At 36.5% G+C, this 23,945-nt stretch overlaps 4 protein-coding genes and 1 pseudogene across 8 annotated transcripts; 3 read left to right on the top strand and 2 right to left on the bottom strand.

Annotated features, from left to right (window-relative positions):
- Positions 1-472: 472 nt before the first annotated feature.
- On the bottom strand, positions 473-9,369 carry LOC147554851 (GDSL esterase/lipase At4g16230-like). 4 transcript variants are annotated; one of them, XM_086659867.1, is made up of 6 exons: positions 9,231-9,369; positions 1,892-1,937; positions 1,665-1,795; positions 1,311-1,559; positions 956-1,211; positions 473-867 (listed from the first exon to the last, which is right to left on the bottom strand). In XM_086659867.1, the coding sequence occupies exons 1-5, from the start codon at positions 9,234-9,236 to the stop codon at positions 1,107-1,109; spliced, it is 537 nt and encodes a 178-aa protein (XP_086515993.1). In that variant the 5' UTR covers positions 9,237-9,369; the 3' UTR covers positions 473-867; positions 956-1,106. The 4 variants fall into 4 exon arrangements, with proteins under 4 accessions (XP_086515993.1, XP_086515989.1, XP_086515991.1 ...); XM_086659863.1 differs by lacking the exon at positions 9,231-9,369 and adding an exon at positions 3,013-3,241 and having other exon boundaries at positions 1,892-2,927; XM_086659865.1 differs by lacking the exon at positions 9,231-9,369 and adding an exon at positions 2,120-2,792 and having other exon boundaries at positions 1,892-2,014.
- On the bottom strand, positions 644-1,049 carry LOC147554852 (GDSL-like lipase/acylhydrolase superfamily protein). The gene is made up of 2 exons (XM_086664485.1): positions 956-1,049; positions 644-867 (listed from the first exon to the last, which is right to left on the bottom strand). The coding sequence occupies exons 1-2, from the start codon at positions 1,047-1,049 to the stop codon at positions 644-646; spliced, it is 318 nt and encodes a 105-aa protein (XP_086520611.1).
- A 601-nt stretch (positions 9,370-9,970) lies between the features above and the next one.
- LOC147554853 (pentatricopeptide repeat-containing protein At5g15300 pseudogene) lies at positions 9,971-12,312 on the top strand (annotated as a pseudogene). The gene has a single exon (XR_015235278.1). The product of XR_015235278.1 is annotated as a pentatricopeptide repeat-containing protein At5g15300 pseudogene (transcript).
- A 1,030-nt stretch (positions 12,313-13,342) lies between these two features.
- On the top strand, positions 13,343-14,833 carry LOC147554854 (putative pectinesterase 55). Its single transcript, XM_086664487.1, has 5 exons — positions 13,343-13,569; positions 13,727-13,889; positions 13,999-14,217; positions 14,339-14,565; positions 14,683-14,833. Exons 1-5 carry the CDS (start codon positions 13,343-13,345, stop codon positions 14,831-14,833), a joined length of 987 nt encoding a protein of 328 aa, XP_086520613.1.
- A 7,015-nt stretch (positions 14,834-21,848) lies between these two features.
- On the top strand, positions 21,849-23,045 carry LOC147554855 (putative pectinesterase 55). The gene is made up of 4 exons (XM_086664490.1): positions 21,849-22,072; positions 22,214-22,361; positions 22,500-22,700; positions 22,791-23,045. Exons 1-4 carry the CDS (start codon positions 21,849-21,851, stop codon positions 23,043-23,045), a joined length of 828 nt encoding a protein of 275 aa, XP_086520616.1.
- The last annotated feature ends 900 nt before the right edge of the window (positions 23,046-23,945 follow it).

Consider the following 23,945-nt stretch of genomic DNA (forward strand, 5'->3'; position numbering starts at 1 on the left):
CGTCATGGAAGTAAATGAAGAAGTAGGAATGTTGCAGGAAAATCTTGCTTTCAGAAGCTATTTTTATACACCAAATCTGCCACCAATAAAAGCACAAGTACGAATACTTATATCTAAACTGGATTAAAGAGTGCTCTAAATAAAAACAAAATTTGCAGAATCTTACTGAAAATTGGATTGAAGAGTGAAACTCAATAAATGAGGAATTAAAGAAAACCACCTGCACAAACAAGAAATTTGTTGATTCAAACTGAAAGTAGTTGAGATAGTAATGGCATTTTGACTTGATCGAATACCTTCCTCTCAAGGAAGCTATTTACTTGCATATATGTGTTCTTCAGTACAGTTTTGTTTGCAGAGAGAACTAGGCAACCTGTGATTTTGTTTCTTATATTTCCAAATAAAAACCTCATCATAACTGAGTTCCTTACAATTCCTTTTTAGCCATTAACACTGTCATGAAACGTTGGTCTAAAGACTCTAAACAGATTATAATTCATTAGATCTTAAGTTGATCCAGGTAGGAAGTACACAAGCTTTAACATTACATATGAATATTAGACAATATTGATCCTGAAGCGAATCAACACATGGAAATTCAAATGATAAACATAATACGATCATGGGATCTTAAATTCAGAGATTAAGACTGAAAGAGGTTCCTTATATTGATTGGGTAAATGTCGTTGGTGTCACCATCGAGCAATCGCTTGGCAATAATAAGATTAGTAGCCTCAGAAGGATGAGCTTCATCCCAAAACACATGCTTAAATCGGTTTTCACAAACTATAGAACCCAGCCCACACGGAACCAAACCTCCATATTTACCAGCAACATGACAGCATGCTGAGCTAGAGTCCTCAAAACCTACCAAATTATATTGTGCAGTTAATCATCACTTCAAGAGAAAGTGATCGATATGAAGGAGTCACTAGTAAGTTCTATATAAACATACCATAAGATTGAAAGTTTTGGATGATATCATCTACAATGTGGTACACATCTGCATATACAAACTGAGATCCGACAAGATTCAAACTCAATTCCATGATAAGCCTCTTCAAACGGTTGTTAAATAACTTTGCTAATTCATTCGTGGATGCAACTCAGGAATGTCCTGCTAATGGGTTTATATCCCTTTGATATGGGATGCAACCAATAGGTCCGACGTTTGCAACAAGTATCTTTCTCGCATCCAAGCTATACAATCTCTACATGAAGTAAAAAACGAACGGAAAAGAAGAAGATGAATGCCAAACTAAGCAACAATTTTACGGTTAATAAAGTGGTGAGAAATGATGAGTTCTTACAGTCAGTTGACGTCTGAATCTCGAAATCATCAATTCGACAAACGTTTCTGGAGATATCAACTTCTGCTTAGGGATTGAGATAATGGGAGTCAAGTAGTTGTCTAGGAAATCATTGGAACCGATCACAAAACAAAAGAACGCTTTCCCCAAAAATGTAGAGGCTGCTGTTGGAGAACCGAGTTTGAAGATTATATCTTGTCTAGTATTCGCGAAGTTATCAAGTTGTGTGTCTAAGTTGATTCGGCCACCCTATCAAATTGACAAGATAAGGTACGGTATATATATATATATATAGATGCATTTTGTGCATGAAAGCAGAAGAATCCATAGTTGACATGTTCAATAGAAACTTACAAATATTTTGCCAGTTTGATTGAGAATTCCACTTCCAGCAGATGCATAATTGACTCCATGAAGAACAATATCTCCAGTTGTAGTTGGAGCCAAGTAAGGAGGAATAAAATCTTTCAAGCCCAACTCTTGACCTGATGATATGAAAAATTCAAGTAAAATCGAACAATTCGAAATTCATGTGATAAGAACAACTTAATTAGATAAAACATCCAAGAAAGAACACAGACCAATAATGTCCAAAACCGTTCTTCCATTTGTGAAACGTCCAGTAGGCTGCCCAAAATCAATCCCGTTGGGAACACAATTAGCTTTTGCTATAGAAACAATGTAGTTGTTGTTTCCACAGTCAACTAAAGAATCCCCGAAGATAAAATTAGACGTAATAATATTCTGAGAAAAGCAAGCCTCAAACAAGGCCGCCAAAAACTGAAAAAGAATAATATGATGAGGTATACCCATGACAGGAAGGTGTGAGTTTTCTTATGTATAATATTCCAATACTTCCCAATCTGGGTTTATATAAACTTCGAAAAAAAAGGAAAAGGAAAACTCAAGATTTGAAAATAAATGAATGGTCTGAAAAAGAATTTTCAGCAGGGAAATGAACCAAAAGAAAAAAAAACACACTATAAGTTCAACTCTTTTGAGCTATATATTTGAAGTAGGTATTTAAAACACTTGAACTAATGTTTCATTCTCTGTCATGGTAGTAAATGAAGCTATTTTTATACACCAAATCTGCCACACATAAAAAAACACAAGTAGAAATATTTATAGGGAAACTGGATTAAATAATGAGTGAAACGCAATAAATGACCAATTCAATAAATCACATGTGAAATCTGTACGGGGGGCATAGATAGTATTATACACCAAATCTGCCACACATAAAAAACACAAGTACAAATATTTATAGGGAAACTGGATTAAAGAGTGAAACGCAATAAATGACCAATTCAATAAATCACATGTTAGTCTCTCTAGTCTCTAGGAGGTGAGAGACATACATACATACATACATGTTACAACTTATTAAACTCAGTTTGCGACCGGCAGACTTATTCTTGTGGAAATCATCGCGTTTTTGTTTGCCGTGGAGCAGGTCTCGCACCACTTAAATTTAGTCCCAACACAAAGAACCCCCTTTGTGTAACATGAATCATAGAAGATACTTGTCTACTTTCTCACCAACGCTACCCCAAATTGTATAACATGAAACGAGTTCCTTTTAGGATTCTTTTTCAGCCATTAACATGGGTTTGTCTATCAAATTGGCTAGTCTATTTGCTAAACAACTTTGATAAGTAGTAGTAGTACAAGTTTGTCATTATTATGAATAGGTTCTAACCCCTAAGATAGAACCTATTCATATTGAATGCCAACTGCTACAACCCTTTTCTTTTGATTCAACTACTTACTCAAATATAGTAAGTACTACTCCGTAGAATTCAATTGACTAAAATTTGTTTTCTTTTATTTAATGTTACTACAAATTGACTATAAATGTCTATAAACAGTTGTTGGTATACAAATTATGAGGTTCATGGAATTTCAACCCAAACCCTAAAAAAAAAAAAGAACCGCACCTTAGATACATTTGCAGATAGCTACTTCTGAATTTTGGACTATGCCCGTGAACTGTTTGATCCAATTCCTGACCCAACTATTTAGTTTTGCTTTCTTCCCTGGCCCGAGTTATTACTTATTAGTTTTAGGAGAGGGAAAGTAACACCCCAATCATAATACAACAGACAGCCGTATTTTGGCGTACCAGTCTTAAAATTATCTCGGGCCTTACTTAAGTTGATTATATGCAACAGAAAAGCTTAAGAAAAACATGTTAGAGTTCACTCCACTCGGCTAAACCGAGTGGCTTAGGCTCACATAATTATAGTAATCCTAGTAGGATTAGGATTCCTATTACTAGATAAACACATACTTAGTTAGTTTTATTTTTCTTAAACTCTTCTTGTAAACCTATATAAAGGATTAGATACATATTGTATAATCATGTTATTGTGTAATAAACAAAAGGTTTTACCTAAATCTCTCTCACACGATCAACATATCATCTTCTTCTTCTTCTCGGTCTCTCCGAAGCTCTCTCACTTCATCTCTCGGTCTCACCGGAGCTGCTGCATACTCCTCTCGGATTCAACCGAGTTCAGTCACCTTTTCACTCTCGGCTTCACCCGAGAGTCACTATCATACCTCTCGGGTTCAACCAAGAGTTACTGTCCTTCCTCTCTGTTCACACCGAGAGCAACTTCTTCCCACTACTCGGCTTCAACCGAGTTATTACTTCGTCACCCTCGGCTTCATCCGAGTTGATCACCAAGAGGATACTACCTCTTCACATGGTATAAGAGCCAGACTCCAATTTTTTTTTTAAGAGATGACTACTCCCGAAACTTCGGAAACCTCTCAAGTTCATCACAACATCAATAGTGGGCCGTTTGATGTCCACCACTCGGATTCTCCCACTACTATTCTTATCACACCACTTCTCACCGGTGATAACTATCCTTCATGGTCCCGAGGAATGACTAAAGCCTTGAGAGCTAAAGCTAAGTTAGGTTTTGTTGATGGAAGCATCGAAAAACCAACCGATCCTAATGAACTAGAACAATGGGGACGATGTAATGACCTTGTTTCTAGTTGGCTCATCAATTCCGTTGATCCACCTCTTCGATCATCCATCTTATATGATGAAACGGCCTCCGATATATGGCACAATCTTTATGATCGTTTCCATCAACGTAATGCTCCCAAAATTTTCCAATTGAAGAGAGCGATTTCTTGCCTTAGACAAGACAACTCCGATGTTTCTACATATTTCACCAACCTCAAGGCTCTTCAAGACGAACTCAATTCCTTGATTATCACCGAGCCTTGTACGTGTGGACATGGTCGTTCCTTACTTGAAAGAACAAATCAAGATAGGGCCATGGAATTTCTTCAAGGACTTAACGATAGATTTTCATCTATTCGGAGTCAAATTTTATTGATTGAACCCTTCCCTTCGATTCTTCGAATCCATTCACTTATTAAACAAGAAGAGGTTCAACAAAACTTAGTCACTCCTATGAGTATTGACTCCAACAACTCGGCACTTGCCGTTGGAAACAATGAGTTTAATCAAACTCGTTTTAATGGAACCGAGAGACAACGTCCAAAACGTCCTCGTCCCTTTTGTGAAAATTGCAAAATCCATGGACACGATGTTTCCTCTTGTTACAAGATACATGGGTATCCACCCAACTATGGTCAAAGAGGAAGAACTCGCACCCGACAAGAGAACATCAATCTCTCGGTTTCTGACACAACCGGCCAGGGGGTGCCTCCAGCAACTTCCTTCACGAATGAGCAATACCAAGGCATATTGGCACTCCTTGACCGAAATAGGCAACCGTCCACAAACAATTCTCAAGGCAACACCAACAAGGACCCTCTAATCAACCTTACCGGTAAGTATTACTCTTCTTTTCATCCTCCTTGGGTCATTGACTCGGGAGCCGCCAAACATATTTGTTCAAATATATCTCGATTCTCCTCTTATTCCCTTGCACCACCGGATTTATACGTTCGTTTACCGGACGGTTCACGGGTAAAGGTTGAACATATTGGTATTGTCTATTTTTCCAATAGTTTTTATCTTGAAGATGTTTTTCACATCCCATCTTTTCAATTTAATCTTATCTCTATTTCTCAAATCTCAAAATCACTTCGTTGTACCGTCTTATTTGACCGGAATTTGTGTCTTTTTCAGGACCGAACAACGAAGACAACGATTGGGCATGGTAGTCTTCATGATGATCTTTATTTCCTTCGCACGGAGCGTCCAATTTTTTCAATTTCTAGTCTTACTAAAGATAGTTCTAGTAATGAGTCTTTTGTTTTATGGCATTGGCGTTTAGGCCATCCATCTTTTAGTCGTTTTCAATATTTCCATTCCAAACTTCCTTGTTTGAATTTTAAATATTTATCTAATAAAGTACCGTGCGATGTTTGTCCACTTTCTAAGCAATGTCGTTTACCTTTTCCAACTAGTACCACTTCTTCCTCTCACATATTTGAGTTGGTACATGCGGATTTATGGGGACCTTTTCCGGTTCCATCCACCTCCGGGTGTCGATATTTTCTCACCCTTGTAGACGATTATTCACGTTGTACTTGGATATTTCTTTTGGATTCTAAGTCCGATTCCATTAAGACAATTATGAATTTTTTTACCTATGTCTCCACACAATTTAATTGTAAAATAAAGACCTTTCGATCGGACAATGGAACCGAATTTGTCAATTCCTCTCTACAAAGTTGGTTTGTCGAAAAAGGGGTTACCCACCAACGTAGTTGTACTTATACACCCCAACAAAACGGGGTAGTTGAACGTAAACATCGCCACATCCTTGAAGTGGCACGTTCATTACGACTCCAAGCTCACCTTCCTCTTTTTTTTTGGGGAGAATGTGTTCTCACCGCGGTTTATTTAATCAATAAATTACCGACACCTATTCTCGATGGAAAATCACCCCATGAAATCCTCATGGGTGTTGCTCCAAATCTTTCACATCTCCGTGTTTTTGGATGTCTTTGCTATGCTCGAATTCCTTTGGTACAAACCAAGTTGGACGCCCGCTCTTCCGCCGGTATATTCCTTGGATATCCAAATGGACAAAAGGGTTATTGTGTTTATGATATCTCCACACGACGAATATTTGTTTCTAGAGACGTCACGTTCGTAGAAAACAAATTTCCAATGTCTCCCTCATATTCTTCGGCTACACCGAACAACTCGGATCCAGAACCGTTTCTTTCCATCGAAGATGATGACACCTTCGATTTTCCATCGCCCAGTAAAACCTCTACTGTTTCGGCACAAAACAGCAGCACCATCACCGATGGAGCTGCTGTTCCCGCCGTCCAACAGACCACCGATGGAGCTGCTGTTCGGCAGCTTACTGATTCAGGGGTGCCTTCAGACACCCCTGCTGGACCGGGTTTCATTCCCGGTCCATTACAACAGGTACCCTCGCTCGAGGTGCCTTCAGCGGACGCTAGTGACACTCCCCAAACAGGAGCGTCTCCAGCAGCCATAGACAGTTCCACGTCCGACGTCCTCTCGACGGAACCATCACCGCCCGAGGCTAATTCCAACCAAACGGTTGAGACTTCCGGCCGACCGACACGATCGCGCTGACCACCGTCCCACCTAAAAGATTATGTGTGTTCCAACACATGTTCCGTCAAGTACCCACTTGAAAACTACTTCTCCATTAATTCATTCTCCACATCTCATCAACAATTCCTCTCCTCTGTATTATCTACTACCGAGCCTACCTCCTTCACTCAAGCAATGAAATCATCTCATTGGAAGGAAGCTATGGCCAAGGAAATCTCCGCTTTGGAAGAGAATAAGACATGGTCCATCACTGATCTTCCGCCCGGCAAGCGACCTATTGGTTGCAAATGGGTATACAAAATTAAATTCAATTCCGATGGTTCCATCGAACGATATAAAGCTCGTCTAGTAGCCAAAGGTTACACTCAAATCGAGGGACTCGACTATAACGACACTTTTGCCCCGGTCGCAAAACTCGTTACTGTCCGTGTTCTATTATCTCTTGCCGCCATTAAAGGGTGGAGTCTCCATCAATTGGATGTCAATAACGCCTTTCTTCAAGGCGATCTCCATGAAGAAGTCTACATGAAACTTCCTCCCGGTTTTTCATCTCAGGGGGAGTCTAAAGTATGTCGCCTTCATAAGTCCTTATACGGTCTTAAACAGGCCTCCCGTCAATGGTTTTCCAAATTCTCCTCCGTTCTTATTGAACGAGGTTTTTCTCAGTCTAAAAGCGACTATTCTCTCTTCACTTTCCGTTCACACTCCACTCAAATCTTTGTTCTCGTCTATGTAGACGACATAATTATCACGGGAAATAATGATCATGCTATTTCCCAGTTAAAAATATTTCTGAATAAAGCCTTTTCACTCAAAGATCTGGGTCGCCTGCAGTACTTCCTTGGTATCGAAGTATCTCGCTCATCACAAGGCATTTTTCTATGTCAAAGGAAATATGCTCTTGATATTTTAAAAGATTCTGGACTCACCGCTGCACGTCCTTCTGAGTTTCCCATGGAACAAAAACTACGTCTCAGTCCCACCGACGGTACACCTTTACCAGATCCGTCAGTTTACCGTCGTCTCATAGGCAGATTACTTTACTTAACGGTTACACGGCCAGATATCACCTTCGCCGTAAACAACCTGAGCCAATTCATGCAAACACCTAGCCAAGTACACTTAGACGCAGCTCATCGCGTTCTACGATACTTGAAGGGTACCCTTGATAAAGGAGTCTTCTTATCCGCAGACAGCTCTCTCCATATTACAGGATACTGTGATTCGGATTGGGCTGGCTGCCCTTCAACCCGTAGATCAACTACTGGATATTTTACAATGATGGGTGATAGTCCACTCTCTTGGAAATCAAAGAAACAACCAACAGTTGCGAAATCATCTGCAGAAGCAGAATATCGAGCTTTGGCCATTCTCACTTGTGAACTACAATGGCTTAAGTATTTATTACTTGATTTTGGAATTGATCACACAGACCCGATGACAGTTTACTGTGACAATCGGGCTGCACTCCATATCGCTGATAACCCCGTATTCCACGAACGTACGAAACATATTGAAATAGATTGTCACATCGTTCGTGAGAAGATCAAAGACAACGTCATTGCCACTCGCTTCACCACTTCAGACAACCAGTTAGCGGATATCTTCACCAAACCACTTGGAGCAGAACCGTTCAAGAACATTATTGGCAAGTTAGGCGTTACTTCCATTCCCGCTCTAACTTGAGGGGGAGTGTTAGAGTTCACTCCACTCGGCTAAACCGAGTGGCTTAGGCTCACATAATTATAGTAATCCTAGTAGGATTAGGATTCCTATTACTAGATAAACACATACTTAGTTAGTTTTATTTTTCTTAAACTCTTCTTGTAAACCTATATAAAGGATTAGATACATATTGTATAATCATGTTATTGTGTAATAAACAAAAGGTTTTACCTAAATCTCTCTCACACGATCAACATATCATCTTCTTCTTCTTCTCGGTCTCTCCGAAGCTCTCTCACTTCATCTCTCGGTCTCACCGGAGCTGCTGCATACTCCTCTCGGATTCAACCGAGTTCAGTCACCTTTTCACTCTCGGCTTCACCCGAGAGTCACTATCATACCTCTCGGGTTCAACCAAGAGTTACTGTCCTTCCTCTCTGTTCACACCGAGAGCAACTTCTTCCCACTACTCGGCTTCAACCGAGTTATTACTTCGTCACCCTCGGCTTCATCCGAGTTGATCACCAAGAGGATACTACCTCTTCACAAAACAGGTAAACAGAAAAATCAATGAAAAAAATAGCTCTTGAATCCATTAGGAAAACACAAAGATCACTACTAATGGCCGGGAGTGGGAAGAGATTTGCTAGCTAGTGACACTAATATATGAGCAAGACAATAAGTTTCACTTAAAAAGTATATGAATGACCTCGACTTACAAACATTTGACTCCACCAAATCTTGGAGTGGCTACAATTTTAGGTTTTTGAGCTGCTCCACATAAAAGCAAATTTACAAGCAACAAAATAACGGCATCGCTAGGGGAAAATTCTCTTTTCACGCATCTTCAGAAGCAATAACATTGCCTCATCAACCTTGTGCTTTTTAAGCAGACACAAAATGATGGGATTACAAGTAATGCAATTGGGAGAGCAACCCTTCTCTTCCATTTCACTGATCAATTTGTCAGCCTCGGGCAATATCCCGATCTTTTAATGGCAATTAACCATTGAACTATATGTTAAATAGTCACGCACTAATCCAATATTTGAGATTTTATCAAATAATTTTACTGCACTATGATATTTTTCCGCCTTGACCAACACATCGTAGTATAAATTTCAATACTAACTTTAGAGCCACTGTCTTAACAAAAAAACTTTAGAGCCACTGCCCCCATTACCTGATACATTTCTATTGACGTGTCTAAATCTCTGTTCTTACATAGGCCATTAACCAATGAGCCAATTGTAACTAGATCTGGAATTAGTTTGCAGTTCAAATCTTCTAAACATTGCAAAACCAGGTGTGAATTAGCCTTAAGTTATTAAAAATAATTTGTTTTGTCAAGACAAATTACGAGGAGATTGTTTACGAAGGGGATGGGTCACAACAAAGGCTACATTTGCGAGTTTAAATGTAGTACGTTAGAAGTCAAGTGGACTCGTAGAACTTTCACCATGAAATAAAACCGTATATGTATATGGGGAGATGCTACAATTACTTAAAGATGACATAGTGACTCATTTTTCACTAAAAGACAGTTTTTCAAAGTTTCACTATGATGTGGACCGTATTTTATCCAGACGAAGAAACATGTCATCCTCTAAATAAGAAATTCTACTTTAAAAAAAAAAAAAAAATAACTCTGATTAAAGTTAAAAAAAAAAGATTAAAAATAATTACATTAAAAAAATGAATTAGAGAAGAAAATCCAACAGCTAGAGATGATCCCCAACATGAACGTTGAGGACCTTCCCTTGGGTCGACTGAAGAGGTCGGTTGGGGCTCAGCCTGAGCGGGCGGAGGGTGGAGTTGCTCTTATGTCCCAATTAACTTCATTAGTCACATCAAACCATCCAACTTGTTTATCTCTACTACAATCATGTACATCAATGATTCAACTTCTCCAAATTCATGCCCAAATGATCCGAAATCACTTCTTCCAACACCCATTTGCTGCAAGCAAATTGGTCGAATTTTGTGCTCTATCTCATTTTGGAAATCTTCACTATGCACGTAAGGTGTTTGATCAAATTCCTGACCCAAATACTTTCACATGGAATACCATTATCAGAGGTTACTCCACTTCACCTTTCCCCAAACCCTCTCTTCATCTTTTCAATCAAATGTTAAAATCAAATGCCACTCCCAATACATTCACTTTCCCGTTTGTTATTAAAGCTTGTTCCAACCTTGTCGCTTGTATTGAAGGCGAGCAAGTTCATGGATTTATTTTGAAATGTGGGATTGATAAAGACTTGTTTTCTGTTAATGGGTTAATTCACATGTATGCTACTTGTGGAAAACCTGAATTAGCCCGGTTGTTAATGGACACTAGTCGCGAAAGAGATTTGGTTTCTTGGAATTCAATGTTATCTGGGTATGTAAATTGCGGGCTCCTTCGACAAGCTCGAACACTCTTTGATGAAATGCCTGAAAGAGAAGTTGTCACGTGGAATGCGATGATCAATGGGTATATCAAGTTTGGTGAGATTGGTAAAGCTAGAGAACTTTTCGATCGAATGCCTACTCGAAATATCGAATCTTGGAATATCTTAATGGGTGGGTATGCCAAGTGTGGTTTTCTTGAGAGTTCTCGGAAAATTTTCAATGAGATGCCAGAGAGAAATGTTGTTTCTTGGAGTTCAATGATAACAGCTTATGCACAAGGAGATGATCCGAAGGAGGCTTTGGTTACGTTCGATGAAATGAAGAAGCATAATATCAAGCCCAACTGGAAAGCCATTGTCAGTGCACTCTCAGCTTGTGCACATCTTGGAGCTCTTGATACGGGTAGACAGATTCATCATTATGTAGATCAGAGCAAGATGAAGATTGATTCCATAATTGCAACAGCTCTTATAGACTTATATGCAAAATGTGGGTGCGTAAACAATGCGCTTAAGATCTTCAAAACGCTACCTTCGAAAGATGTGTTCACATGGACAGCCATGATTGGAGGACTAGCTGTAAATGGCCATGGAAAGAAAGCTTTGGAGCTATTTAGTCAAATGCGAGAAATTGGTGTTAGACCTAATGAAGTCACATTTGTAGGTGTTCTTTGTGCTTGTAGCCATGGTGGGTTTGTCAAATTGGCTAAGAAGTATTTTGATTTGATGAAAACAGATTACAGTATTGATCCTCAAATTGAGCATTATACGTGTATGGTGGATATTCTTGGACGTGCGGGTCGTTTAGAAGAAGCAGTTGCTTTTCTTGAAGCAATTCCTGTAAAAGCCAATTCTGTTCTATGGGGAGCTTTACTTGGAGCATGTTGGATGTATAGAGATGCCAAGATAGGCAAATACATAGGCGATCGCCTCATTGAGCTTGACCCTGATGATTCTGGCATTTACGTGCTCCTTTCGAACATTTATGCCGCTGTGGGTCAGTGGGAAGATGTGAAGAGCTTACGAATTATGATGAAAGCTAAGCGTCTAGTAAAGAGTCCCGGTCGTAGCTCAATCGAGATTGATGGAACGATTCATGAATTTTATGTAGGAGATAAATCACACCCAAGAACCGAAGAAATCTATTTAATGTTAAATGAGATCAACTTGAGATTTATAGGAATCCCACCAAATACATTGTCTCTGTCATTCGACATTGAAGATCAATATTTGTTCCATTAGTGAAAGTTCTTAGCTTTTTGGATACCCTTCCTTGTGTACAGTTTAAAAAAATTAGTTATAATATTTGTAAAAATGGATCTCCAAAAGCCCTAAGTTATGATAAAATCTTGCAGAATATTTGTAAAAGTGGATCTCAAATTAAAGTTTGATGTTTTGGGGAAATAAAGAATTTTTTTCTTCTTACCATCTCCGGCCGGTAATTTCTGCCACCACCTCCCCTACCACTTCCGACCACCACAACCATAATTTTTTGGTATCTCTCTAATCTCTCTCTCAAATCTCCTTCTCTGAGATCTCTCTCTCTCTCTCTCTCCCTCGAATCTCTCTCAACATATTTCGACTGAAATCTAGATTATTAACCTTTTGATTTGAGAATGAAATTTTAATTGTTACCTTTTAACTAGCAACTTTTTTCCAGCATTTTAGTTTGGGTAGATTAGTTTCAACAACAAAAAAAAAAGGTCATGAGTTTTTGATGTTTAAGTTTATCACCTTATCTTTCCTATCTTGCAACAAAAAAACATATCTTTCCTGCATCAATAAGCATCCCCATTTCACCTTTTCTTTTCTTCTTAGAAGGAAAGAAATTTCCATTATATGAAAGAAAAAGATATGTTCAAAATAAACAACATTCTACAATCACCACCATTGAAAAAGATATTACTCATCAAGGTCATACTTGGCGAGCGAGCGAGCGAAATGACTGTGTCTGTGATTACTAGGAATGCCTTTCCAGATATATTTCTGCATACCAAATACTACCATTTTGGAGTGTATATTCTACCGACTGCATTCCATTTCTACGCGTCAAACATGGTTTATGAGTGTTGGAATAGTAGTATATAAGTTTGAGTTTGGTTGTTATAAAACTTGTATACACATATAGAGAACCATTTCGGATATAGTTTAGCTAAAATGGCACATATGTTTTGATTATTACACCTTAATTTGGTACTTAATCGTGGACTAATTAGTAAACTGTTTTGTTTATATCCAATGAACTAAGAAGGTAGTAATATCTGCTTATAATAGAATAAAAAAATATGTGAGGAAACTAATGGAAACTATTATAAATAATCTTTCATTTATACTAAATATAATGTTGGGTTTCCATTTCTTTTCTTTAAATCAATCCTTAACATTTTCAAAACCGATAAATTCACAGAAAAAACCAACTCATTAGTGTATTTGAGAAAATGGGTTTCTTCTTAAAAGTGGTTGGGTTGATTTCAGTGTTGTTATTCTTGTTCTGTTTTAGTGTAATTAGAGCCGTCGATTGTGGAAATCCAACTCATGTGCCGTATGAAATCACTGTTGATAAATCCGGTAAAGGAAACTTCAAAAAGATTCAAGATGCAATTGATTCCGTCAAACCTTGGAATAATCAATGGGTTCGTATTTCTCTCAGACCTGGCATCTATAGGTACATCTTTTACTCACATTATCTTTTATTTTGATTTTTGTTTTAAAAACTCTGACTAATTTTTTTTTTTTTTTTTACGACTATTTGTTATATAGTGTGTGCAAGTGAGTACGAATAATAATAATGTGAATATGATACAAAATGATTGTGTACATAGGGAGCGGGTTAGAGTCGGTTGGGAGAAAACATGTATATTGCTCGAAGGACAAAGTTCAAAGACGACTTCAATCGAGTTTGACGCTCGTCATCCATATACAAATGAAACTCCTACTTTCACTTTGGAAGCTGATAATTTTGTAGCCAAACAAATAAGCTTCAAGGTGATCAATCTTATGGCCTTTTAAAACTAATTAAAGTAAAATGGGAAAATTAGCAACTACCAAGCGACCAATCTTATACTATTAATTGTGATTATAATTGTCTTTGCAGAATACACGTAATTTGGACTCAAAAGGTAAAGTCGATAAAAATAATATGGCACCTGCAATAGCAGCTGCAGTGATAGGAAACAAAGCTGCATTCTATGATTGTGGTTTCTATGGGTACCAAGATACACTATGGGATGTGGTAGGTCGTCATTATTTTCAAAATTGTGAAATTGCAGGTGCAGTTGATTTCATATGGGGGAACGGACAATCTCTCTATAAGGTAAATCTCTCTACCAAGACAAAAAAAAAAAAAGTTAATAATAATAATAATCAAAGTTAGCACTATATACATTTATTCAAATAAATAGATAAACTAAATATAATTTTTTATTGATGCAAAGAATTGCCACATAGTGGTAAACGGAAATGGTTATATAACGGCACAAGGAAGGTCATTACCGAACCAAACAAGTGGATTTGTATTCGAAAATGGATGGATTGACGGTAATGGTTCAGCTCTTCTTGGAAGAGCTTATGGGAAATTTTCCAGAGTTATATTCTATAAGACGAAGTTCTCTGGAGTTATTGATCCCAAGGGATGGGATTCATGGGACAAAGGCAATCACAAGTAAGTTATTTTACGAACCTTTTGATAACATCCCTCGCAAGTTTAGTCTTTAATATCGAAAAAAAAAAAAAAAAAATCTATTCATATTTGATAATGTGGTACTATTATATTCTTCAGGCAATGGCTGACATATGCTGAGTATAATTGTGAAGGCGAAGGGGCAGATACCTCCAAACGTGTGAAGTGGCTAAAAAGGCCCGAGGATGTCGAAAGCTTCATTCAATATCACATCAACGACACCAAAAAATGGCTCTCCAACCAACCCTAATACTTTCTTTTTTATCTGTCAGCTCTCAAGTTGTATACACGTCCCATCCGTTTATGAGACTTATCATGCATCATGTGTACGATTTTCTTTCTGTATTAGTCTTATACAAGTATTTCTTGCCCTGGACTTGATGTTTATCTCTTGTACTTCTATTACTTGTCGTTGTAATTGGGGTATTTAGACAAAGTAATGAAGATTTTTAGTGTTTTTTTTTTTGGAAGTCACCGGCCGGACGACTTCAATCGGAGAAGATGAAGGTGAGTTGGAGAGAGAGAGGGGTGAGTTGGAGAGAGAGAGAGGTGAGTTGGAAAGAGAGGTGATGTGGAGAGAGAGTTGACATGGAGAGAGATGTGTGGTGGAGAAGAAATGAGGTGGAATTATAATTTTATTTTTATTTTTAATTTTGAAAAAAGATTTTAAGGAAGGGTAGTTAGGACAATTACATCAAAAAAGGGGGTCATATTTGAATTTACGAAAAAAAAGGGGCCATAAAAGAAGCTGGTCACAAAGTAGGGGGTCATATAGGAATTAACTCTTAAAAAAAATACTGCCATAAATTTTTAGTTAAAAAAACCATGGATTGCATATGTTAAGTTTGTGGCCATCCAACTCAAAACCAATTGGCAATGAGTGGAGAGGACCTATACTTTATATTCTTGGTTGCTAGTTACCCATTCTCCCATGTGGGACTATTCTCACACGCCCCCTCACGTGTGGCGTTCTTTGAGCCTAACACGTGTGCTTTTTTTTTTCTTTACGGGTGACGTGGAGCACGTGTGGCTTTTAAGCCTATCACGTGTGGGCCTAACTCTGATACCATGTTAAGTTTGTGGTCATCCAACTCAAAACCAATTGGCAATGAGTGGAGAGGACCTATACTTTATATTCTTGGTTGCTAGTTACCCATTCTCCCATGTGGGACTATTCTCACAGCATAAACATACATAATGCATGTGTAAATGAGATTAATATCTACAATTGGATCATGAAGACATCAACCATATCTACCATTAGATGATGAAGACTTTACATAATATTATTTATGTCTTTCAAATTTATTAGTAATTACTATTGTACCTATGAAAGATCTATTGTAATAATGAGAATATATCTTAATTAGTCTTACCTAATAGAGTGACTCTAAGACTATATATATATTTTGGTTGTAATTAACAATGAGCATGGAATAAGAATTATCTCTTTTCTCTAATTCTATCATGATATCTAGAGCCTAAAAATTCAAACGAGTACTGAATTAGATCCTAGTAAGTTTCTGCAAAACCGACGGTGGTAGCCAATATCAATGACTACCGTCAGCCAGAGTATTGTCTATTGAATTTCTTTTTTACTGAGTTCTAAATTTCTGTTTTTTGCAATCATTTAGTTTTAAAAAATAATAATAATAAATTTCTTGATCTAGAATTGATCTCATGTGTCAACTAAGTTCCTCAAGATTTGTGTACATCAAAACCTTGATTACTCCTAACTACCTTAATTTTTTGTTGAGTGCTTCTAAAGGCACCGGGCCGAAAGGCTGTTAGCATCCATTTCTGTTAGCACCAGGCTCAACCGCTCTTTTCTCTATTAGCACCGTCCAACTATATAGGCACCGGTCAAATAGAATTAGCCAAAGTCAATTACCGAAGAATTCGTCTGAGCTGTTCAAGTGCACGGTGATCTCCAAGGTCGGAGACATAAGCGCGTAAATAATCAAACGGAGCTCCAGCTAAAAGACCTTCAAGTTCTTGAAGAGCTTCAATTCGTGATTGTACATAGTGAAGTCCAACTGGATTTAACTTCAAAACTATTGTTCCTTCAAGCAAGAAGCAACGGACCTGCTTGTCTATCTACAAATTTCACCAGGAAATCAAGGTACCGATCTGTTTGGATTTGGGAAGTACAACCTGGAAATGAGTTTGACTGTGTTTCAATTTTGCAAGGACACTCACAGGATGTGAAGATGGTTCAATGGCGTCAACATATGGATATTTTATTTTCTTGTAGCTATGATAGCACCATTAAGGGACAAGAAGTTCAAAAGCATTTCATTTGGTTCCTTTTCAGATGAAAAACTCAATTAAAATGGCTGGTCTTTAGGTTTTATTAATTAAATGGTGAGAATGTCTTCTTAATGCAATTGAAGAAAAGAAACTTTGTTTTGAAGAAAAATGAATTGGGATTCATTTTGTTTTGGAAGAAGTGCAAGAAGCAAATGAAGGTGAACGTCACCCACATTAAAAACCGGTGTTTATAGAGAATTCGGGTCAATGGCCATTGACTCGAGTCAATAAAATTTCCGGATGCTAACAGCCTTTTGACCCGGTGCCTTTAGAAACACCATTTTTTGTTTCTTAAGTCTCTAACTTTTCACTTTACCTTCCTGCTCCCTAGACGATGCATGAATTCAATTTACAATGATTGATCTTAATCGAAGTAAATTGATTCAAATTCTTCCAAATTTTCCTTTCGCTTCAATCTCATTATAGTAACTGGCTTCTTTTCTACAATTACAATTTTCTTGGATCTTTATATTTTCTCTTTTATTTTTCCATATAATTTTATCTCTCTCGTGGGGTTTACGATGACCTCATTGTTTTCTAGCTGAAATCCTCTATCTATCTCATTTTCTCAAACAAAAAGGAAATTGATTAAGATTTTCTGAACTCAAGACCTAGTTCAGATTTTCTATTTCTTTTCTTCCCACTCGATTTTCTTTTATTCTCTTTCTAACAACGAAGGGAGAAATTGTGCTAACAAAAGAAGTTGATCTAGCTCTGGTTTTCCACTCCTTCTGTCATTGGTATATAAGAAAAATCTGCATCCACTATTTCAAAAAAAAACGAAGAAAAGATTTAAAAACAAGAAGCAAAGTTTGAAGAAGACTTGACAAATTGCATGAAGTATAATATATATATGACAAGCTAAACAAGTGTAACGACCAGCTTAGCTTGAGGGGGGATGTAAATAAGATTAATATTTACCATTGGATCATGAAGACATCTACCATTAGATAATGAAGGCTTCACACAATATCATTTATATAGATGAGTGATTTGGAGAAATAAGAAAAATATATGGGGTGAGGTTGCAATTAATGGTTTTGATTTATTTGGGTTTAGTTTATGTATGAGAATGTGTTTTTGCTAGAAGGAAGATGTTGATGATGTGTTCATCAGTTTATATTGTTACTCTTAAACACTGTTCTGCTGTTCATAGTTTCTGATGAAGTTTGAAGAGCAACCACGGTCCTAGACATTGAAATATATAGATTACACAAATCCAGGTCTCTCCCTACTTATTTATCTCGTATTAATATGAAGAATTAACTCTCCCTCTAGGGTTTGTTTGATTAGGATTTCTATTTGTTGTTTAAGTTATAGATTACACAAACTCAGGTCTCTCCCTACTTATTTATTTCGTATTAATATGAAGAATTACTTTCCCTCTAGGGTTTGTTTGATTAGGATTTCTATCTGTTGTTTAAGTTATACGGCACCAAACCCTAATTTTGATGGATCTTCTTGTCTTGTAAAACTTGGTTTCATCACTTTGAACTCCTAGGTTTGTTTTTTATGTAGTAACTGGTTGAGTAACCATGGATCATGGATGGGTTTTATGGAGATCGTCGGCCTCAATGATGGAGGTCACCGGAATATGGTTGAGGTCGACGAAATATTTGGTGGAGGAAGAAGAGGTAGAAGAAGCTGAAAGGTTGAAGTGTTTGGAGGAAATAACAAATTCCAAAAGTATTTTATTTCCACCCAAAATTTTGTACCCAGGATAATTTCTTTATTTCCCTAAATCACACACCTTTATAAATCTTTCAAATATATTATTCTGTTGTAAAGCAATCCCACATTGGTGGTGAGATGGAGTGCGGTGCTCCTCTTAAGAGGTTAAGCACCCTTCCCTAGTGAGGTCTTTTAAAATCGTGAGGTCCAGGTGTGCCAAAGCGGACAGTATCACTAGCAGCCCAGAAGGCTGGTCCGCACCATCCTATAACACGTTATCAGCACGATTTGTTTTATTGTGATGTGATCTTGGGAGGGTGTGTTGTAAAGCAATCTGACATTGGTGGTGAGATCGAGTGTGGTGCTCCTCTTAAGAGGTGAAGCACCCTTCCCTAGTGAGGCCTTTTAAAACCGTGAGGCCCAGGTGTGCCAAATTGGACAGTATCACTAGCAGCCCAGAAGGGTGGTCCGCACCATCCTATAACATATTCTCTATTATACCTATGAAAGATATATTGTAATAATGAGAATATATCTTAGTTAGTCTTTTTACCTAATAGAGTGACTGTAGGACTCTATATATATTTTGGTTGTAATCAACAATGAGTATGGAAGTTAACAACCCTTGGTCAGAGTGGTAAGAGGTATAGTCATCCACCTTGGAGGTCAACGGTTCGAGACACGCTGAACAATTCAAAAAAAAAAACAATGTGTATGGAATAAGAATTATCTCTTCTCTCTAAGTCTATCAGCATGAAGATATCGAACAACATTAAGAAAAACATAATAAAACACAGGTCAACAAAATAAAAATCCTTAAGAACTGACTGCAAATTAAACTGTAATTTTACGACAAATGACATAAAGGATCTCTGATTTAGAGATTTGAAGAGTATTTTCATGATATGAGTCATAAAACACTACATGTTTGGAACAAATCGAATTCATCGTCGCTTAAAGACACATCGTTGTTTTCATCGGGGAGCTGCATCATCTCTTCGACATCCTCTTCTCCAACACCAAGCTCTTGGGCATCTAAACAACAGACCCCTGACCTAAAAAAAATCAAACTAACCTAAATTTTACAGACATCAAAAAGCAGAATTTGAGAACAACAAAAAACTACTGGTGTGTTTGGATGACGGAATCGTGAATTCGCGGATTCATGATTCCACAAATTTTTTTTTGGCAACTAATAAGAATCCTATGATTTATTGTTATTTGAGTATTTTTTTTGGTACACAATTTTTGGCAACTAATAAGAATCCTATGATTAATTATTATTTGACTTTTTTTCGGTACACAATTTTTTTCCAATAATAGTTTTTCTCGGAAGCCATTTTTTCCTCGAAAAACCTTTTCCCGAAATTTTTCTTTTTTTCCAAAATTATTTTTTTATCGAAAACCATTTTTTCGGTAACCGAGATTTATGAAACTTCTTTTTTCACGAAAATATATTTTTTTCCCAAAAACAGTTTTTTCGTAGAAAAAAAAACATAATTCAGGAAAAGTGGTCCTAATGAAGCAAAAAAAATTTCAGTTATCGAAAAAACTGTTTTCAAGAAAGAAAAAATAATTTTTCGGTAAAGAACGGGTTTGGAGAAAAAAAACAATTTTAAAAGCAAAATATGTTTTCGGAAAAAAAAAGCGGATTTCGAAAAGAATTTATTTGGGGAAGAATCGACTTTCGCGAGAAAAAAAACGGTTGTAAAAAAACTCGGATTTTGGAAAAAAATAATAATTCTTTGAAGAAAAAAAGAATAATTTTTGGGAAAATTTTTTTTTTTGGGGAAAACATTTTCTTAAAAAAAATGATTTTTGAAAAAAAAAATTTGAATATTATTTTGTTGAAGGGAATATTAATTTTTTTTTGTTGATTTTAAATTTGAAATCTAAGTTTATTAATCCAAACTCCTAGCAAAAGGGGGTAGGGTGGGATTTTGCTCTAATACAAATTTTGGGATTAGGAATTCTTAGGATTCAAGAGTTTTAGGATTTTTGGTAGCCAAATAGACCAAGGATTCTTGATTCCTACCAAATCCTACTTAGGAATCCTACAACCAAACGCACCATACATGTTTACCGTTCAAAATGCTTGTAGAAAGCTTCATTCACAATCACATCAACAACACGAAAAATGGCTCTCTGGACACCTCTAACACTTTTTTTATTTTTTGATATGTCACCTCTCAAGCTGCATACGTGTCCAATCCATTTATTAGATTTATCATTCATCATATATAAGATTGTCTCTCTGTATTAGTCTTACATTCAAGAGTTGAAGAGACTGTATGACTAGATTGTTAATCGAATACGATTTTTTTTTTCTTTTCTTTTATTTTCTTCTTGATTTTTTTGAGCAAGATTTATATTTTTGTTTCATTCATAAAATCTCCTTGGAATGATCTCATTGCGGTTCGATCAGCTGTGTTTCATTGTTTTCAATCTCGATCATACATCTTCTTCGTTTACAGAAAATTGTTGATTTGAATTCAGATTTGGCGCCAAAGGGGTGGTGTTAGTTATAGGGATACAAAGAGTTGAAAACTGAAGTTGTTAGAGCTAACTGTCAATAACAGGTCGACAACCTTTGGTTGGATTGGTTACCCAGTTGATTTCCACCCTCTAGGTCAAGGGTTAGAGTTACAGATTCATACCCTTAAATTCTGTCAGACCATCGTTATAAATGTTACGGGCACCACCCTTTTCAGACATATACACACCGCCCCATCTACTTTCAATGTTCACACTTCTGTTACACCATCTTCTCTAGTTCTGAGGGTGATATCACATTCAAATTAAGTTTTTATCATAAAGATTGTGACATTAATTAGACTATATCTTATAAGTACATTGTAATTAGAAAAAAAAAATCTCATGTGTCACAAATGGTTAGAGTTTTAAGATGAAATTGTTTTTCTTTTGCTATCTATTACAGATATTCACAAAACAAAATCTTAGTTATGGGTCCAGGATCTCTTAAGTCTGCTGATTTTAGTAAAAAAGAAAAGAAAAACAAAATCCTAACTAATCTTTTTAAAGTAAAATTTCCAATTTTATATGTAGATGCAAGATTATGTGATCTTCCTTGATTAATTAGCCTCTATACATACTAGTCTATCACTATCCCAAAAATCATAATATGAAAGGAAGAACTATAATACTAGTTCTATCATTTTTCTATATAAATGTGATAAGTCATGTGTTACCAATATAGATATATACATACCCCTATCAAATTGGTTTCAATTGTTTGTCTAGTTATCAAATTAGTTAATTGGAAAATGGGGTTTGGAGTGAGATGGTTTTGGTTGATATCATTGATATGGTGTCCTGTTTGTTTGGGAGTGAGCAAAGCCATTGATTGTGAGTTAGAAAACAAGGGTTATACCCTCACTGTTGATAAGTCAGGTCGTGGTAACTTTACAAAGATTATAGATGCAGTCAATTCAATCCCAAATGGTAACAAGAAATGGATTCGTATTCTTGTTCAACCGGGCCTTTACAGGTACTAAATTCTCCTTTTTCTTTCACGATTGAGAGAGTTTGTTTAAGTTTCGGTAAATAGTGGAGTCTAGTATATATTTTGTTGTACGAATAGAATAGAATGAATTAATTTTTAAGTCATGCTACTCATTTTTTTATGCAGGGAACGAGTAATCATAGGTAGAGACAAACCTTGCATCATGCTAATAGGGAACAGTCGAAAAACGACTCAAGTTGAATTTGCCTCTAAAAATATTGCAACTTTGACTTCCCAGGCTGACAATTTCGTAGCGAAACGGATAAGCTTCAAGGTGAAATAATGTGGAAAAGATGCTAGTATAATATATTCATGACTAATTATATGATATGCAATTTAATATTGTGGCTCTGAAGACAAACCAGTTTCTAGCCAAGTTTGAAAAACTTTCATGTTTTCCTTGTCATTGCAGAACACATTTAATTTCATCAGACGCGAGGTGGAAAAAGCTGTTGCAGCAGAAATAAAAGGAGATAAATCTTCGTTTTACGATTGTGGTTTTCATGGAGTACAAGATACAATTTGGGATGCAACAGGCCGACACTATTTTGAAAATTGTGTGATTGAAGGTGCCATTGATTTTATCTGGGGAAGTGGGCAATCTATCTATAAGGTAAAATTTACTATCAATTCCTTTAACTAAATTGTTTGTTCATCCACATTTACTTATTTATTTATTTTGTCTATGATGGATGAAATGAAGAACGCTCATATAGTGGTAAATGGAGGAACGAAATTGAATAAGGGGACTCCAGGCTATATAACAGCACAAGGAAGATCGACCGAGAAGGAGCAGAGCGGATTTGTATTTTTAGGAGGATCGGTGACCGGGAATGGTGTAGCCTATCTTGGAAGAGTTTATAGACCTTATTCGACAGTCATTTTTTACAAAACCGTTTTTTCTAGAGTTGTTCACCCTGCTGGCTGGGACTCATGGCCCACTCTTGGTCTTGTGTAAGTAACCTAATAATAATTTAACTTTTCTTTTTCTTTTATCTTTTTTTTTTATTTAAAAAAATCACTTATACCCACTTATTTTTTTGTTATGAACTAAGAAAATTGTTTTTATTTAATGCTAATAATATGTAATTTGTTTTTATGGTATCAAACATTTTGTATTTGTGTTCAAATGTTTTGACTGTGTGTTTCATATGATTTGACATCTTAGGGATAAAACTACGTACGCAGAAATTGAATGTGGAGGAAAAGGTGCAAAAAATTCCACACGCGTGCCTTGGGAGAGACGACTTACACCCGACGAAATCCAACACTTTGCAAATGTATCATTTGTTGATGGACCAGAAGAATGGATTCACAAACAACCATCTTAGTATAGATTCTCATTTCATTTTCTCACCATTTGATGTAAATGTGTGCGAAATAAAACGATGTTTCCCAGGGACGGATATAGGGTTTTCATTTAGGGGATGCGTATTTATATACTTAAATAAATTTTTTGTTTGCAAACACAATAATTAATAAAATATTTATATTCATTAATTATATTAATACACCAACATTACAAACGCAATTGACCTCTACGAGAGTTCATATTTAGATGAATTAAAGTTTGGAAGAGTTTATGATAGATGAATTGAAGTTTATAGGATTTAGGATAGATGAATTGAATTTCATAGAATTTATAATTGATGAATTGAAGTTGGTAGGGTTTAAGGTAGTAGAATTGATTTTATAGGTTTTAGGGTAGTTGAATTGATTTTATATAAAATTAGGATCATTAAATTTAATAATTTCAAAAATAAAATTAAAAATGTGGGCAGTTGGATTCGAACCTACTACCTCAAGGTAAGTGGTCCACAAAACACACTGTTAGTACAACTGAGCCCTGCTCTAGTTT

The sequence above is a fragment of the Eschscholzia californica genome, unplaced genomic scaffold, assembly GCF_041429995.1.
Source record: "Eschscholzia californica isolate CP2 unplaced genomic scaffold, dmEscCali1.0.p SCAF_2, whole genome shotgun sequence".
Classification (NCBI taxonomy): Eukaryota; Viridiplantae; Streptophyta; class Magnoliopsida; order Ranunculales; family Papaveraceae; genus Eschscholzia; species Eschscholzia californica.